This window comes from Tachypleus tridentatus, chromosome 6, assembly GCF_004210375.1.
Source record: "Tachypleus tridentatus isolate NWPU-2018 chromosome 6, ASM421037v1, whole genome shotgun sequence".
In the NCBI taxonomy this organism is placed as follows: Eukaryota; Metazoa; Arthropoda; class Merostomata; order Xiphosura; family Limulidae; genus Tachypleus; species Tachypleus tridentatus.
Genome location: NC_134830.1, coordinates 83581118 through 83597156, shown reverse-complemented (window position 1 = coordinate 83597156; position 16039 = coordinate 83581118). Strand labels below are relative to the sequence as shown.

At 32.3% G+C, this 16039-nt stretch overlaps 1 protein-coding gene across 1 annotated transcript in view; it reads right to left on the bottom strand.

The window, feature by feature from the left end:
• The window catches only part of LOC143251655 (uncharacterized), a 104758-nt gene that overhangs the window by 44159 nt on the left and 44560 nt on the right, over window positions 1-16039 (bottom strand). The window contains exons 10-12 of the mRNA XM_076502916.1: window positions 11458-11553; window positions 8565-8744; window positions 985-1200 (exon numbers count right to left, since the gene is read on the bottom strand). Coding sequence (XP_076359031.1) covers window positions 985-1200; window positions 8565-8744; window positions 11458-11553 — 492 coding nt within the window. The remainder of the gene's footprint in view (window positions 1-984; window positions 1201-8564; window positions 8745-11457; window positions 11554-16039) is intronic.

Sequence of the window (16039 nt, the reverse complement as noted above, 5' to 3'; positions counted from 1 at the left end):
ATGTTTGCAATAATATGCTGAAGCATCAGTTTTCTGTATTTCCATTTTATACACTGTATAATTCCATTTTCTGGTGGCTGTAGAACTAATGTTGTACATGGAGATAGAAAGACTAAACTAACATTTGAAAGTTTAAACAAATTATTAATTAAACACGAATTTACTATTATTAAAAGAAATTAATATTTAATGAAAAACATTTTCCCACCTTACTCAGGTTCTAATCCTACTTGTTGATAGATGAGGTAGGTGAAAGATAGTTTTCTATCTGAGTTATGCAGGTTCCACCATACAGAGGGCCTTTTATAAGAGAAATCTTAAGATAATGCTGCAAAATTTTGATATTTCCAGCTTAAACAGGTTTCTGCCCTATGCAGTTTTTGGTTCAGAAAGATGTTACTGTTCGAATTTTTCTAGTTTAAATGTATAAAAAAAGAAGAAGAAACAACTGACAATTAACATATGTATTGCTAATTTTAATACTCTTGTTTAAGCCACACCGAATTTGTAATAAACTTTATACATTGTATTCTAAAGCAAGAAAAAAAAATCATTCCAATCTTGTTTGTTTGTTTTGGAATTTCGCACAAAGCTACTCGAGGGCTATCTGTGCTAGTCGTACCTAATTTAGCAGTGTAAGGCTAGAGGGAAGGCAGCTAGTCATCACCACCCACCGCCAACTCTTGGGCTACTTGTTTACCTACGAATAGTGGGATTGACCGTCACATTATAATGCCCCCACGGCTGAAAGGGCGAGCATGTTTGGCGCAACGGCGATGCGAACCCGCGACCCTCAAATTATGAGTTGTACGCCTTAACACGCTTGGCCATGCTGGGCATTCTGTATCTGAATAAGAACAATTCAAACATTTAACACTTAATAACTACTTCAGACTGGTGAAGTTTTGCACACAAGGTTATAGTACACAAATTATTTCAAACTCAAGGAAACTTATAAAGAGCAAAAAACAAAAAGTCACTCACTTCACCACCCATGCAAGTTTTAGGTATATCCCCTTTTTCTTCATTTATAGCTTGTTGTTTTTTAATTATTGTCTGCTGGTTATCTCCAAGCTTAAGAATAGCAATACACTCCAGGTGACTCTGTTTGATTTTTTCTAGCTCTACCTGGTAACATTTGGCCTGTTCTTTAAGCTGACCCTGCAGTGAGGTAACTTGACTCTCTAGTTCCATTCTTTTCTATCAAAAATAAAAACATGGAACTTTATATTATTTGTATTATTGAAATGTTTCTTTATGAGTAAACTATTAAAACAAAGTTGTCAATAATATTCAGCATGATGTTCAAGTTTTTTCTAGCATATAACAAACTAATAATATTTACAAAATTGCAAATATTGCTTAAAAAGGAAGAAAAAATAACATTTAAAAACTGCAAAAACACAACAAATCTGAAGTTGAGGATTTTTAGTTTAATACATTAACTTTTATAATTAATTCACAAATATTGTCTCAAATGCAGTTTTCATGTACAGGTAACAAAGTTATGCAGTATAATGCATCAAAAAATCTGTGGCAATTATTATTAAAGGCTTATTTATTAGCAGAGATAAAGTGTATAAATAAATGTGTGTGTGTGTGTGTGTGTGTGTGTACATAATGTATGTATGTATCAAATTTGTCATTGGAGTCACTTTCTTTCAAGTCATGAGTCCCTAACTTGCATTCATCAGGTAACCCAGATGGAACTAAAAATCTTTAATAAATATTATATTTCGAGTGCATTTGATGAATCAAGGAATTGAACATTCTGTCTGGGTAATGTGGAAGGTGTTTGTGGGGAAGGATTAATATCTTAATCTTAAAAGGATACAACAGATTCTGAATCTTCTCTTATCTGTGTAAAGGGACCTTTGTTAGCTCTGACTTGCCCATTTTTTTATTTTTCCATCACCCCTTTAAAATGTCATGGTTTAACAAAAGTTTCTCATTACACAAGGGTAAAACCTAATTTTTAAAGCTTTCTCTCTTCTTTCTCTAGAAATATACAGACCACAAAATCAAAACCACTTGCAAACCCATCCATCACATCTTCTCATTTATAAATTGTCAATTTTAGTTTTTTCGGCAATAGATATTGAATTAACCAAATGATGTAAATTGCAATTTTATTCTCAATATTTTTTTTTAGTTACTTCACCTGTACATTCAAGTGTCTATCACAAATTGCAATAAAACAGCTAAGAGAATTATTATAAATCACTTATACCACAGTTAGAAAGTCTGATGTAACAGTACTATCATTACAAAAGAGTAGACTTAAAATTCATTGGTGAGTTGACATTAAAAAAACAACAACAAAAAAATTAAGCATAGGAGTGACATTTTGCCAGTATTCACCAATACTAAGTACCAAAACTTTTTTAAAGGTAGTACTAGTATCAGGATGTATTTGAACTGCTTTGTAATGTCACTTTTTAATGTTTACCCATTGAATTTTTCCTTTTTCAAGAACAGGTCTTCTATACCCAGCTGAGTTTCCTTTTTTTTAAAAATTTCATCCATGAACAAGCATAATTATCAAATATTTCTAATTTATACTTATTAATTGTTACAAAAGTAATATAAATGAATAAATTAGAAACTTATGAGATTAGACAAAAAAAACCAACTTTTTCTTTTGGTATGTTTACAAATAACTTATGTAATTCATCATTCAATACCATAGTTTGAGCAGCACATTCAATATGTGGCTTACACCTTATACTGGGGATTATTAGTTAAATATGGTTCAAAGAGCAATAAAATAAACATATGTAAACTGTTATAACATTAAGGTGTTTGGATAAATAAATGTAATTTTCTGTTATAAGATGCATTCAAATGAGAATGAAAGAAGGTGATTTAGATTTTGGTTGGTTTGGTGTTTTACAGCACAAAGCAGTTAGGCTACCTGTGTCAAACATCTGGTAAAAAGTTAAAATTAAGAGTAAATTCAGTAAAATTCATAAAAGAAAATTAAGGTAAAACAAAACAAATAAAAAAACAACATAAAAAGCATTAAAACCAATGTTTACATCTAGTCAAAAAGTTATAATTAAAGTAAAATTATTAAAGTTCATAAAAGGAAATTAAAGTAAAACAAAACAAAGTTTAATTTTTGATTTAAAAACATAACAGGTTAAATCCAATTTTTACATCTAGTCTACTGCTGTAAGAGAAAAACTACAGTAATACAAGTTATAAATGACTTTCTGTAGCATAACTGTAATTATCATAACTCGCCAGGAAGACTAACAGGTAAGTTCAAAATCCACCATCACTCACCTGAAGTTCGCCTTTTCAGTCCTAGTTTTGAATATTTGATGTTACAGTCATTTTCTAATTTCAAAACGAACCAGATGAACTTTAATTCTTAAAAGGGAATCACATTGAAAAAGGTCTAATGTATAAATTAAAAAAAACTTAGAGCATTAAAAAGATTAATGGTCTTTATAAAACAAAACATTTCCAAAGGTTGACAGTGTCATTATCACCAATAACACTTTCTAATGTTATAGATGAACCTTGGGGCAGAGCATGTTTAAAATGGTGCCATCTTTATGATTCTCAATGGTTGTAAGACAGTAAAATATGGTTTATTGTGACCTGAGTGTTACAGACAACACACTGGAGCATTAGTCCCAGATAAAAGAAAAGATTGAGTTAAAAAACTGTGATCAATGCATAGTCTAGTTAGAAAAACTTCCTCTTTATGATCCTTAAGGAAGCAGGATGGCCAAAGTCCAATAGACGGTGAAATTTGGAAAAGCTTGTTTTCATGTTGCTCACTCCAAGTTGACTGCCAACGAGCACAGCACTGAGCCTTGAATATAGGACTATAGTCCATGTATGGAACAGGCACAGCAGTGATAGTATCAGAGTAGATAGATTTAGCTGCAGTGTTGGTGAGCTCGTTACTGTAAATACCAATATGGTCTGGTATCCAGAAAACCTGGATAGAAGTAGATGTTAAAGAGAAATGGGCTAGTCAGTTTTGAATATCAGTGAGAACAGGGCGTGAACTAACGTGAAGCAATTCCAGGACCAGTAAAGAACTAATCAAGTCAGTATAAGTAGTGCAATTTGAGTACTGCTTAGCTTCTATATGATCCAGGGCAAGAGAAATGGTTTATACTTAAGCAGTAAACAGAGAAGCTGTAGAGGGGATTCTGTGTGCAAGTCGAATCAGGTGGTCCATGGTGGAGAGGTGTCATTAGAAGCCACACTGGGTGAGTGAGAGAAGGTTGTTTGATTCGAGGAATCAAATGAGATGAGCATTAACCATCCTCTCTAAGGTATTGCAGAGACAGTACGTCAAAAAAAGTGGACGGTAGTTTGAAGGAATCATGGGATCCTTCCCAGGCTTAGAGAAAGGTAGGACAATAGCCAGGCACCAGGAATTAGGAAAAACATTCTCCTGCCAGATCCAGTTAAAAACAATCAGAAGAACAGCAAAAGAAGCATGAGATAGATGGTGAAGCATTTCATAGTGGAAATCATCAGGTCCAACCAATGTACTGCCAGACCAACGAAGGGCCAGTTTGAGTTCCACTAGTGTAAAAGGACGATTATAGTCACAGAGACAATCAGCTCAAAAGGAAAGAGGTGACTGCTCTGTCCAAGTCTTGATGGCTAAGAAGGTGGAGAAAGAAGCAGAAGTGCTAGATACCTGGCAAAAGCTTTCACCTAGAGTATCAGCGATGCTCTGGGAGTCAGCTACTTCCTGGCCATCAAAGAGCAAGATCGAGAGGGTGACAGAATTATATTGCCCACTGACCTTTCGATTATTGTCCCTCATGACTTTGGAACTGGCACAATCCAAGACCTTCTGGAACTGATGTCTTACCATCCCAGCAATAGAGATGAAAAGTATCCAAGGCCTGTTTTTGAGCCTTCCATGCCATGTGGCAGGCAAGATTCCATCATGAATGAGGATATTGTGGAAAACATGTTGAGCTTTTAGGAATACATTGAACAGTTGCTTGTATAATACAGTCAGTTATTGCAACCACACAGTCATCTTCTGATGGCTTACAGATGATGGCAGGATCAAGTTCTGCAAAAGCAGTGAAAGAGGACCCAGTTTGCTTGATCCAGCTTCCACCAGAGCACATGGGTTGGGAGGCACTGACCACGACCAATCTCTCTCAAAATTATAGGAAAATGATCACTGCCTCGAGGATTATTGTCAACCTTCCAAGAAAAATGGAAGTATAAAGAAGGGGAGCAAATTCAGAGATCAACAGCAGTAAATGACTAGGTGCATGAAAATATGTAGAAGAACTATAGAAAAACATAGAGCATAATGCTCTATGGAGTGACCCCTCCTATTAATATCAGCACTTCCCCAGAGCGTATGATGTCCATTAAAGTCCCCCATGATTAAAAAGGGAGATAGCAACTGTTAATAAGAGCATCAAGATCTGATTAATCGTATGTCTCTCCAGGCAACAGGTAGAGAGAACACACACAAGGAAACAAGGATGGCTACGGCCTCCAAGGGTGTGTCAAATGACAAAGACAGGGTGGGCACATGCTGAACAACCAATATTGCCCCCTTTCATCACACAGCCTGTCATTTCTGTACAAAAAACACCACTGAAAGGTGACTGTATTGGCAGGTTTCAGAAATATTTCCTGTAAGAAAAGACATAGGATGGAAGGAAGTAATCAATGTGTTGATGTCATCCAGATTAGAACGTAAACCTTCACAGTTCCATTGCATCAAGGTGGCCACTTTTATTTATGTGTAGGCGGATTGGGTGGAGAACCATTCTGTTTACGACCACGTCTTTTTTCTTTACTGTCTTTATTTGAGGGAGGTCTATCAACCTCCACAGATCCTGCCCTGGGTTGACTGGGCAGGTCTGCTATTGGAAGAGGTTACCAACGACTGAGGATGTGAAGGAATGATCGTTTTGCATCTTGAGGTGGGAGAAGAAGATGTATCCATACCCAGAATTAAAGGAAGTGGATCTTGAGATTTGTTGGAATGCATGAAAGAGACAGAGATGGGTGTTGAAGATGATTCATCAATTTTTTTAACCATGGAGGTCAAAAGACTTTTCATTTGTTTTGAGAACGATTATTTTGGAGGCATAGAGAAATCCGTCTGCACTCCCACTGTAGTAGTGAAATGAAGTACAGCAGCATACATCCGAGATGAAGTTGTAAACAACAACTTACAAGCTTCATGATAAGTAATGTTATGAATAGTTTTCAAATGCTGCACCTCTATTTCTTCTAACCATTTAGAACAAGAAAGAAAGTAGGATGGGTGAAAGGCATTGCAACAGACACAATGAGAAGAATTTTCACACTCATAGGCATCTTGCTACCATAACAAGCATATGTCAATGAACATGATGTCTTTGAATGATTGAACCACTGACACTGGAAACACTGGAGAGGGTTTGGAATGTATGGCCTACCCAGCAATTAAGATAATCTGGCTTTATTATGGCTGGTGTACATGGTGACGTAAATGTCAGAATGAGGATATTGTTTGGTATAGTAATTCCATCTTTGCAAGTGGAGATAAGCCTCACTGCAGAAACTTCTTGAGTGGAAAAACCAGTGAGAATCTCTGATTCGGGGATGTTCTTCAAATCCCTCTCAACAATAACTCCTCATGATGAATTCAAAGTAGCATGAGGTGTAACCTCAATAGATATATCCCCAATTGTCTTTGAATTCAAGAGGAGTTCAGTGTTGGGATGTGGATGTTTCAACCAATATGTCTCCAGAGAAAAACTTCTTTACTGACTTTGGAGAGCCAGCAACCAGCAAGTCCCTCTAGTCCCTTCTGAATAAAAAAGGGGGACATTTGCCCTAAAGGTTTCTCTGAATGTAGGATGAGAAAATGAGGTACAACTGGTGGTACAGATCTTGAACATTGTTGATCAGAGACTTCAAGATGTGGTCATTTACCTATTGACTGTTTTTTCACTATCTTATTTAAATTTGTATTAGGATGATCAATAGGAAAAAAAGAAAATTTCGGTGCCCACTGACCCCACCCACCATGGAGTTCTATGAGGGGATGCACTATAATGCAAAACAAGGATATTGCAGCAACGCAACGGTTTCGTGAACACTATACCCAAACAACAGCATCAGATACAGCATTCACAACATCTGTTGAGAACATCCAACACTAGTACTTTGTTGATCCTAGCCCAAGTGGACCAACGGAATGACCCTAGGGGGCCACCCCAAGGCTGCCCATCTGCAGGAATTCAAGGCCAAAATGGTACATTAGAGTTGGACCTCTCAACCATCAGGATCCTCTCCTCCCATTCATGAGTCACCACATATGGCAAATGTGTGGGTGGATGCTTAGATCCCAGAGGAGGTAAACTGAAAGAACAAAACCTTCCCTAGGAGGTCCATTCACCATGTATAGGAATTCACACTGAGAGGTTAGACTTTTGTGTTTGTTTTTGTTTGCTGATTACAAAATCAATTAAGTAAACAGAGTCTATATACAGTTAGGATAGAGAAAGTACCACAAACATGTATATAAATTTTTACTAATAAATCCTTGATGTTCATTTAGGAGGTTTTAAATGTTATTCAAGTGAATTTCGACAACAGTATGATTAAAAAAGTATTTTTAATTAACAAGATAATAAACTTGATTTCAAACTAGTTAGTCTAAGTCATAATTTGCCTTCACATATTCGCAGACAAATCTTTGGTAGAAATTCTTAAATAAAAAATCAGTTGTTTTTGTTTGCACAAAAGACTTGCAATTTTTACTTAAAACTGATAAATTTTGTGAAACTACATTTACTACATTGAATTTTGTATTGTGTATACTTTTATGGTTACTTGATGGTTACATGGTAGTTATAAGGTGATTTAAAGCAGTAGTTTTTCAACATTTTTCAATGTCAGGGAATGGCTTGCTTCCTTCATAAATTGTTTTTTACCATTAAAATGCATGTACAGCAAAAAACATTACAATTTATGTACAAATATGCTGTAAGATTGTTGTTTGTCAAAATCTCACAGATTAGTTCAATGACTGACAAACACTGAGTTAAAGTAACCAGAAAGAGTTAATGGAAGAAAGAAAGAAGATTTTTTATTTTACTTCTTGATAACTTCTAAAGATAGAATTTTTTGTGTAAAAAACATTAAATGATTTCCAATTATTTACAGGTCACAATAGTTAAATAATCATGCCCAAAATTGATATCAAGCCATACATGGTTAAGTCCCACTTTCTGTGATGGTGACTCAAATCTGAACCTTAATCATGAAATATGTTATTCAAACACTACATGTTTAACGTATATGAGATATAAAGATCTCTCAACAAAAATCAAATGGTATAACTTCATTTAAAAACTGGCTATACACACATTTTCAACAAACAGATGCACAATGAGATAATTCATATTCAGCTAGCATATTTCTACAATGAATATCCATTTAAGGAATAGTTTCAATTCTATTCCTTAATAAGATATACAATTTCATTGAGTATGAAACTGTCTAGTTAAGCTGGTTGAAACTGATATATTAAAACTAATTGTCTTAATGTTCAAACTTACAGATTTCATCTCTTCTACCTCTTCAAGAAGTTTATCATTCTGGCTGTCCATTTCACTTACTGCTGCCACTTTTTGAATATCTCTCTCTTCAAGAGCTAGTTTCACCTGTTCTGTTCTTTTTTCAAGTTCCTTTTGGAATTCTAACTCTTTCTCTTCAACTATTTTTTTAACCTCATCATTCTGTAAGTAAAGAGTTAATTTTTCAAAAAATAAAGTTGTTAAAACAGAAATACTTTCATAAGTTTAAAATTCAGAATATTTTTTATTTGCCAATATAATAAATGTTTAATTTCCATATCAAAAATTTTACTAGAAATTTAATTACTATCCCATACTGTGTTGTATTGGAGATTCCTATATTTAATTTCAGCCTTATGTGTAATTTGGTATTTAAAAAGTGATAGTCAAACATAAGACTGTTTCATGCATCTTTTGCTAGTTAATCAACTAGAATAATGAAATAGGAAAAATTTTAAGGAAAATATACACATACTAGCCTTGAATTCAATGGCTGACAGTCAGTAACTACTTGTCAACTTTATTTTGCTTCCTAAATCCTTTATGATGAGCAGTTCATTGTTAGTTACAGATACCAAACAAATGATACCATTCATTAAGTGACATTTCCATACATATGCATACTATTTTTAATTTAAGTCTTAGAATAAAATAATTTCAAAAGTAATTAACAAATATACAAATTGAAACCTTACGCTTGAGAGTTGTATTTGGAGTTTACATAATATATAATACCCAAATTTTCATTTTCAACCCATGCACAACTGCATGTTGGTCAAACATATGCCATATTAAGAACTATTTAACTAACCATGTTTTCATAGCATAACAATTGTGACACAATAATATTTATGTATATATATACTCTAATTAAATTCTGTGTTGAATTTGAAACGCTTGTATTTAATTTCAACCTTGTAATTTGTAATTTGGTATTTAAAGTGATAGTCTGAAACACAAAGCTTTGTTCTGTGTCTTCTTCTGTTAGTTTATCAATTATAGTAATAAAACATAACAAAACTGTGATATATATACACGTACTATACAATGTGATCCTATAGTGTTTTTAAAAATGCACAGTGAATAATGAAGTTTTTATTTACCATTAAAAGTATAAACTATGTTCATTATTAGTTTTGTTTAATAAAATGTAAAATCTTATCTTTGATTTATTTAGAGGTAATTCAAATATATAAATACTAATTAAAACATATTTTCATTATTTATGGCATCAGAAAAATGAGTGTACAGTTTATATTTTTGCTGGTCATTCATTATACATTTCACCTGCCAATTTTAGAATGTATTATTGCTATTCCTAGCATTCCAAGGTACGTCAATTTTTTTAAATAAATAATAATATGAGACATTCAAGTCATTCTTTTTTTATATTCTGTAACCTTTGGTTTGTTTTTATGCTTTTTTTTAACAATTATATTATTTGACTTAGATTTATAATTCAAATCTATGAAAAATTACTTCAGTTAGGAAGCACATTATGCTAATTTTATAAGAAGTAGGCAAACGATGATTTATAAACATAAGGAAAAATTTTAATGATGATGAAACACATTACGTTTCAACAGAGCACTGGTTTGTATTCTTAAGTAGACCAATATTCTGTCAAATCATGTAGCATGGTCTATCATCAGTAAAACTTTTCCTTATGTTTATAAATTATTGTTTGCCTACTGCTGTGAAGGTTATTTCGTTTCAATTTCTTTAACTTCAACTTCCCATCAAGCCTTCTTGATTTTTTTGCCAAACAATTTGTAAAGATCTCCTTCCTCCAGCTTTGCATGTTCCATTATTTAAGGATTCAGTCTAAAAAGACATTTCTGAGCAGCTATACATCTACTGATACCCTTTTTTTTCCTAAGATTCATCCTAGTGTTTTAGTTAATATTCAACATCTGTACTTAAAAAGCTAGGTCACTGGCAAAATGTCTAATGAATTATTGTGTATCAGATAAACAGCATATACCAAGATAATAAACATCACTTCTGAAGAGTGGGTTTTTCATCTTCAATGCTTCCAACTACAGAGAATACCAGATTCACATACTATCTTGAGTTTTCATACAGATCCCACTGATAAATAATATTTTGTTTAACTTGTCACATGCAAAAGTAGCTTTCAATATCTAAAACTTTGATTTCTACATGTGTAATGTGAAATTTGTGACCTAGGTGTATTCACCACACTACAGTTGAAAAACAAAACAAATGATAATGCCAACACTTTTACATGCATACTGTTGGTGTGTTATTAGATGACTGGTTGAAGTAAAGCCCCTCAATTTAATCTACCACTGCTAGTAATAGAGGAAACTTTGCATTTAATATACATTTTACTCACTGTTTCCACAATTATTATAAATATATTGAGTGTGTGAAACACTGGTCAAATTATATCAAATGTTTTTAAGTAATTTTAATGCTCATTGAGGCAGTGTTATGAAATACTTACCTGTACTAATTTCAAGATCATTGCACAAGTATACAAGAAATAACTGCTTAAAAAAAACTTTCTTGCAAAATATTAACTTTTGAAATTAAAAACTCATATTTCCAAATTTTTAAAATAGAAATATACATTACTCTACAAAGATTTATATAATAATTCTAAATTATATTTTATGTACTTCATCAAATTAAGAAACTGATCCTTCAAGTAATGTATTGTATTTACCATTTGATAATTTATCTGCAATAATTTGAACAAACAGATCAAAAATAAGATATAAAATATTTCAGTTCATTCCAATAACTACAGAAAACTGCTGCTGAATTAGTAACATATCATTAGATGAAAATTTCTGAATGTAGAATATAAGATAAAAGCAAATAAAGAGAAAAGTGTTTTTCAATGTACCTTTTCTTCAAGAGTTCTGTGGTAATCTGCCCTGAGATTCTCAATTTTTTTCATCCATTCTTCTTCCACAGTAGATATTTTCTTTTCCAACTCTTCCTAAATAAGGAAAAAAAACAACAACAAAACACTAGCTTATTTAATATACAACTTATATGCTTATTTTAAAATTACTTGTTATTCATTTGAACTAGTAAAACTTTATTGAAATCAATCTTCTTTAACTCTAAGTACAAGACTCATCAATAAGTGATCATGCAAAAATGAATGAGTGGTTGAGAGTCTCTTTGCAGAGAAAATTAGAGATGTATGTATTAATCATAAAAACAAATTTTCAATGTTTTTCAATCCTTTTCAAAAACTTGTTACACATGAGGCTTTATTGCAGTTCAAAGGTTGGCAATCTTTCAAACAGTATAAACCATCAAAAAGACATTAGTTTGGTATAAAATTATGTTGGATATAATAATACATACTATGGTTCCTCTGGAGCAGTTGTAAAGAAATTTATAACACCATCTGAAGATAAGAACTATCTTTTTTATACAGATAACTTTTATACAAACTTTAATTTATGTTATTTACATAAAAAGAAAACTGGATCTTTTGGAACAGTGAAAAAATATGAAACATTTCCAAAGTTTTGAGCAAAAATTGTTGCATGGTGAAAGTGACAAAAAGAAATGTGTAAGTATATTGGCACTTAGATAGTATGAAAAATGTGATGTGTACATGCACACTACTTTTCATAGAGGAAATATGGAAAACAGTGACAAAATTAGTCATAAAACTAATGAACCATTAAATTGACAAAGCAGACCTGCAAACAACTACAGTGGAATGCATAAGGAAATCTGTAAAATGGAACAAAAAACTTTTTTTTCACATGACTGGAATTGTTATAATAAATCCATATAATTTATAAAAACAGAAAACAATGTATTAGCTCTAAAAAACTTCAGTGGGAAAGTAACTAGCCAACTGCTTGAAATAGATGGTACAAACTATAAAATCCCATGAATGACAACCAAAATTTAGAAAAACTACTCCCCCTTAAATGTTAAGAAAAGACATTCCCCAGCACATGTGCCTCCTGTCTGAGGCACATGAAAAAAAAAGCAATGTGTACACCATGTATGCACAAGTACTAATCAAGACAAACAATGTAGAAAATATGTAACAACATGGTGTCCTGAGTGCAAAGTAAGTCTATTCCTGGAGGATTGCTTTTGGATTTATCATACCTGAAAAAAAACCATTAAACAGTGGTAAGTACATCAACTCTATTATATGTAACACACACTAAAAATATCTTGTTAGCATATGTAAAAACTAATTTTAAAAACCACACATTTTACCAATCTTTTTGCAGTCTGGGTGATATCCATACAAATATATTTGCATTCTTAAAGAGTTAAAAGTAAATTCAAATTGTCAAAACTGGCTGGAAAAATAAAATTTAATACAAAATTTAAAAATAGAATGTATCACTGGACCTACTTTAGTTCATTGCACAATTAAACCTAATAATAAAGCAACAACAAAAAGTGAATTTTGTTTTTTTAAAGAATATTCTGAAAAGGGAATGAATATGATTTCTTAATTTTACAAGTAATTATATCTTTAACTGAGACATTTTAGAAGTTTAGAAAATTAAAAGTATTAGCAGTAACATGCAAGTTTAACTCAAACTTAGAGAATCACAATGTATCTATTTTTACATAACTAAATCAAATATGTAGTATTAAGAATATCACTTAAAAATTCAAGTTAGCCACAAAATACTCAGTGTAGTAAATCTTGGTAGATATTTTGTTGTAAAAACAAGTGTACAGAGAAAAATTACAAAAACTGTATTATGCTTTATGTTTTCTTCATGTACACTTCATTTCTATACCACAAGTGGTACTTTAGATAGGAACTTATTAGTGGTTTTCTTATCTCTGTGTTTGGATTACCTTTAATCCTTACACAACAAGCCATTATAAAAAAGAGAGGTAAGGATATTATAAGCATAAATAAGGTTCACAATTTTACTCCAGTTATGAAATAATGGGCTAGTAATAAATAATTACTAGTAAGCACAAGAAACAGCTATCTAATCTTGTATATTTTGCAAACCATGGTGTCTACTAAAGCATATGCCTGTTTCCTCTTTACAGCAGTTGTTTCCCACTGTGTTTGAAAAGCTGCACATGCAGACAAAGATTACCATTCACTTCTGAAGTGATGGAAAAACATACATGAATAATGTTGATGCCAAATTTTATTTCACAAGCAGGATATTCTACACTAAATTGTTACAAATTACTCATGCTATCATTCACATTTTAAAATGTGACATAACTTAAAGAATAAAATGTAGATTTAATTTGTGTTGTTGTTGACCAGCTCCTAATATGACTGAAATGCTCAACAATGTAAGTATCTTGAAGCTATGGTTCTGAGTGCAACACAAATAACATTTTCAAAGTCTATGATATCATTTGAATGATTAACTTAGATCTTTCGCATTGCTGGGGATGGGAACTTTAGCTTGTATATATATAAATGCCACTGGGTTTTAGGTAATGCATACAAAATGAAGAGAGAAAGTAGTTAAATTTATTTGACACCCAATTTTTTGGGTCCTCACAGTCACTAGGACAGAATGCATCAAAGAATGCCTTTTTGCAGTATTAATAAAAATAGGCAGTTTTATACATCATCCTAATATTACTGTATAGCATGAAGCTGCACAGAATTTTGGTTTCCTTACTGATTTTAACATCACAGAAGATTCAGAGGAAGAGGGTTACTAGGATGATTCTGAAAATAGAAGTATTACATGACACAATTAAAATAAAAGGGTAAGGGGTGCTTTTAATAAGTTTGTAGGATTATCCACATGATTGATAGACTAAAGACCTCTGATCCATTTGTGTTGTATTCTAAAGATAATAGAATGAGAAGACACACATTTAAGGTCTGAAAAAGACAGGGTAACTGACTTATGAAACTGCCATAAGTTTAAGAGTTTAAGAAAACAACTGATTATTTTCTAAAAAATAAAGGTGGCATTAAATATTTACTTTCCACAAGGCAGGTATGCAGTAACAGCCTTAAAAATTCTTTTCTGAGTGTTATGCATACCTGAATGTTTCAGGTCACTGAATATTTTACAGTAGTAAAACATTTTACACAATGCAAAAAAACACTGACACACATTACACTCATGATATTGACAGAAATTTACAATGCTTGTCACTTAGAAAATCTTGCCCAATGGTTAACAGAATAGGCTAAGCTAAATTACAGCAAAATGTTTAGAATTTTAAATAAAAATGGCTTCTATGGTTTTTAAGTATACTACAGAATATCAAAAATACAAAATAATATAATCTATATAGTTGATATGGCTGATATCGGTATTAAAACCTTTTATTTAAAAAAAACTGAAAACAAATGACAACATTTTGACCTCCACTAATTGTGATCATTAACAGTCACTTTATCAAATCTCATTCTCAAACTAATGATGACCTAAACTTGCATGTTTCCACATGCTACTGCTGCAGTATAGCATGCATATGATCATGTGATAACATTGTAAAAATAAGAAAGTTACACACCCTCCTGCAACAGCTGACTACTTCTATACTAATTTTTCACTGATCATTTTAAGATCATACCAGTAAAGATGCAGTGGAAATAAGGAGAATGAATGAGAAGAGCTAAGTATGTAGAGGAAATGCATTTTCTGTGTTGGAAAATATTAGCTTCAAATACCTTACCTCCTCTCACAAGTTAGCTCAAGTCCCCAAGTACTGTAGGGACCAGTGCAAAAGTTACCTAAACAAGCCCACTTCAGAATGTTGGTTGGTTGATTTGGTGTTTCATGGCACAAAGTAATTAGGCTATCTGTGCCAAACATCCAGTAAAAAGTTAATTTTGAAGAAAAATTAATAAAATTCATAAAAAGAGATTAAGGTAAAACAAAAAGTTTAATTTTTGATTTAAAAAACATAAATAGCATTAAATCCAATTTTTTAATCTAGTTTACAGCAGTACAAGAAAAACTACAGTAATAAAAGTTGTAAAGGACTTTCTGTAGCATAATTCTAATTATCATAACTCACCAAGAAGGCTAAAAGGTAAGTTCAAAAACCATTGTTAGTCACCTGAAGTTGGTCTTTCTAGTCCTGGTTTCAAGTTATTTGACATTACAGCCACTTTTTATTTCGAATTGAACTTTGATTCTTAAAAGGAAATAACATTAAAAAAGATCTAATGTATAAATTAAAAAACTTAAATAGCATTAAAAAGACCAATAGCCTTTAAAAAATTAAAAACATTTCTAAGGTGGACAGTGTCACCATTGCCAATAACACTGTCTAATGTTACAGAAAAACCTTGGGACAAAACACATTTAAAATAATGTCTCATTGAGAGCCATAAAGATGGCAAGACAGTAAAATGTGGCTTATTGTGACCGGAGTGTCACACACACAACACATTGGTGCAACATTCCCAGACAAAAGAAATCAATGAGTTAAAAAACTGTGACCAATGCGTAGTCTAGACAAAACTCTTTCCAATCCTTAAA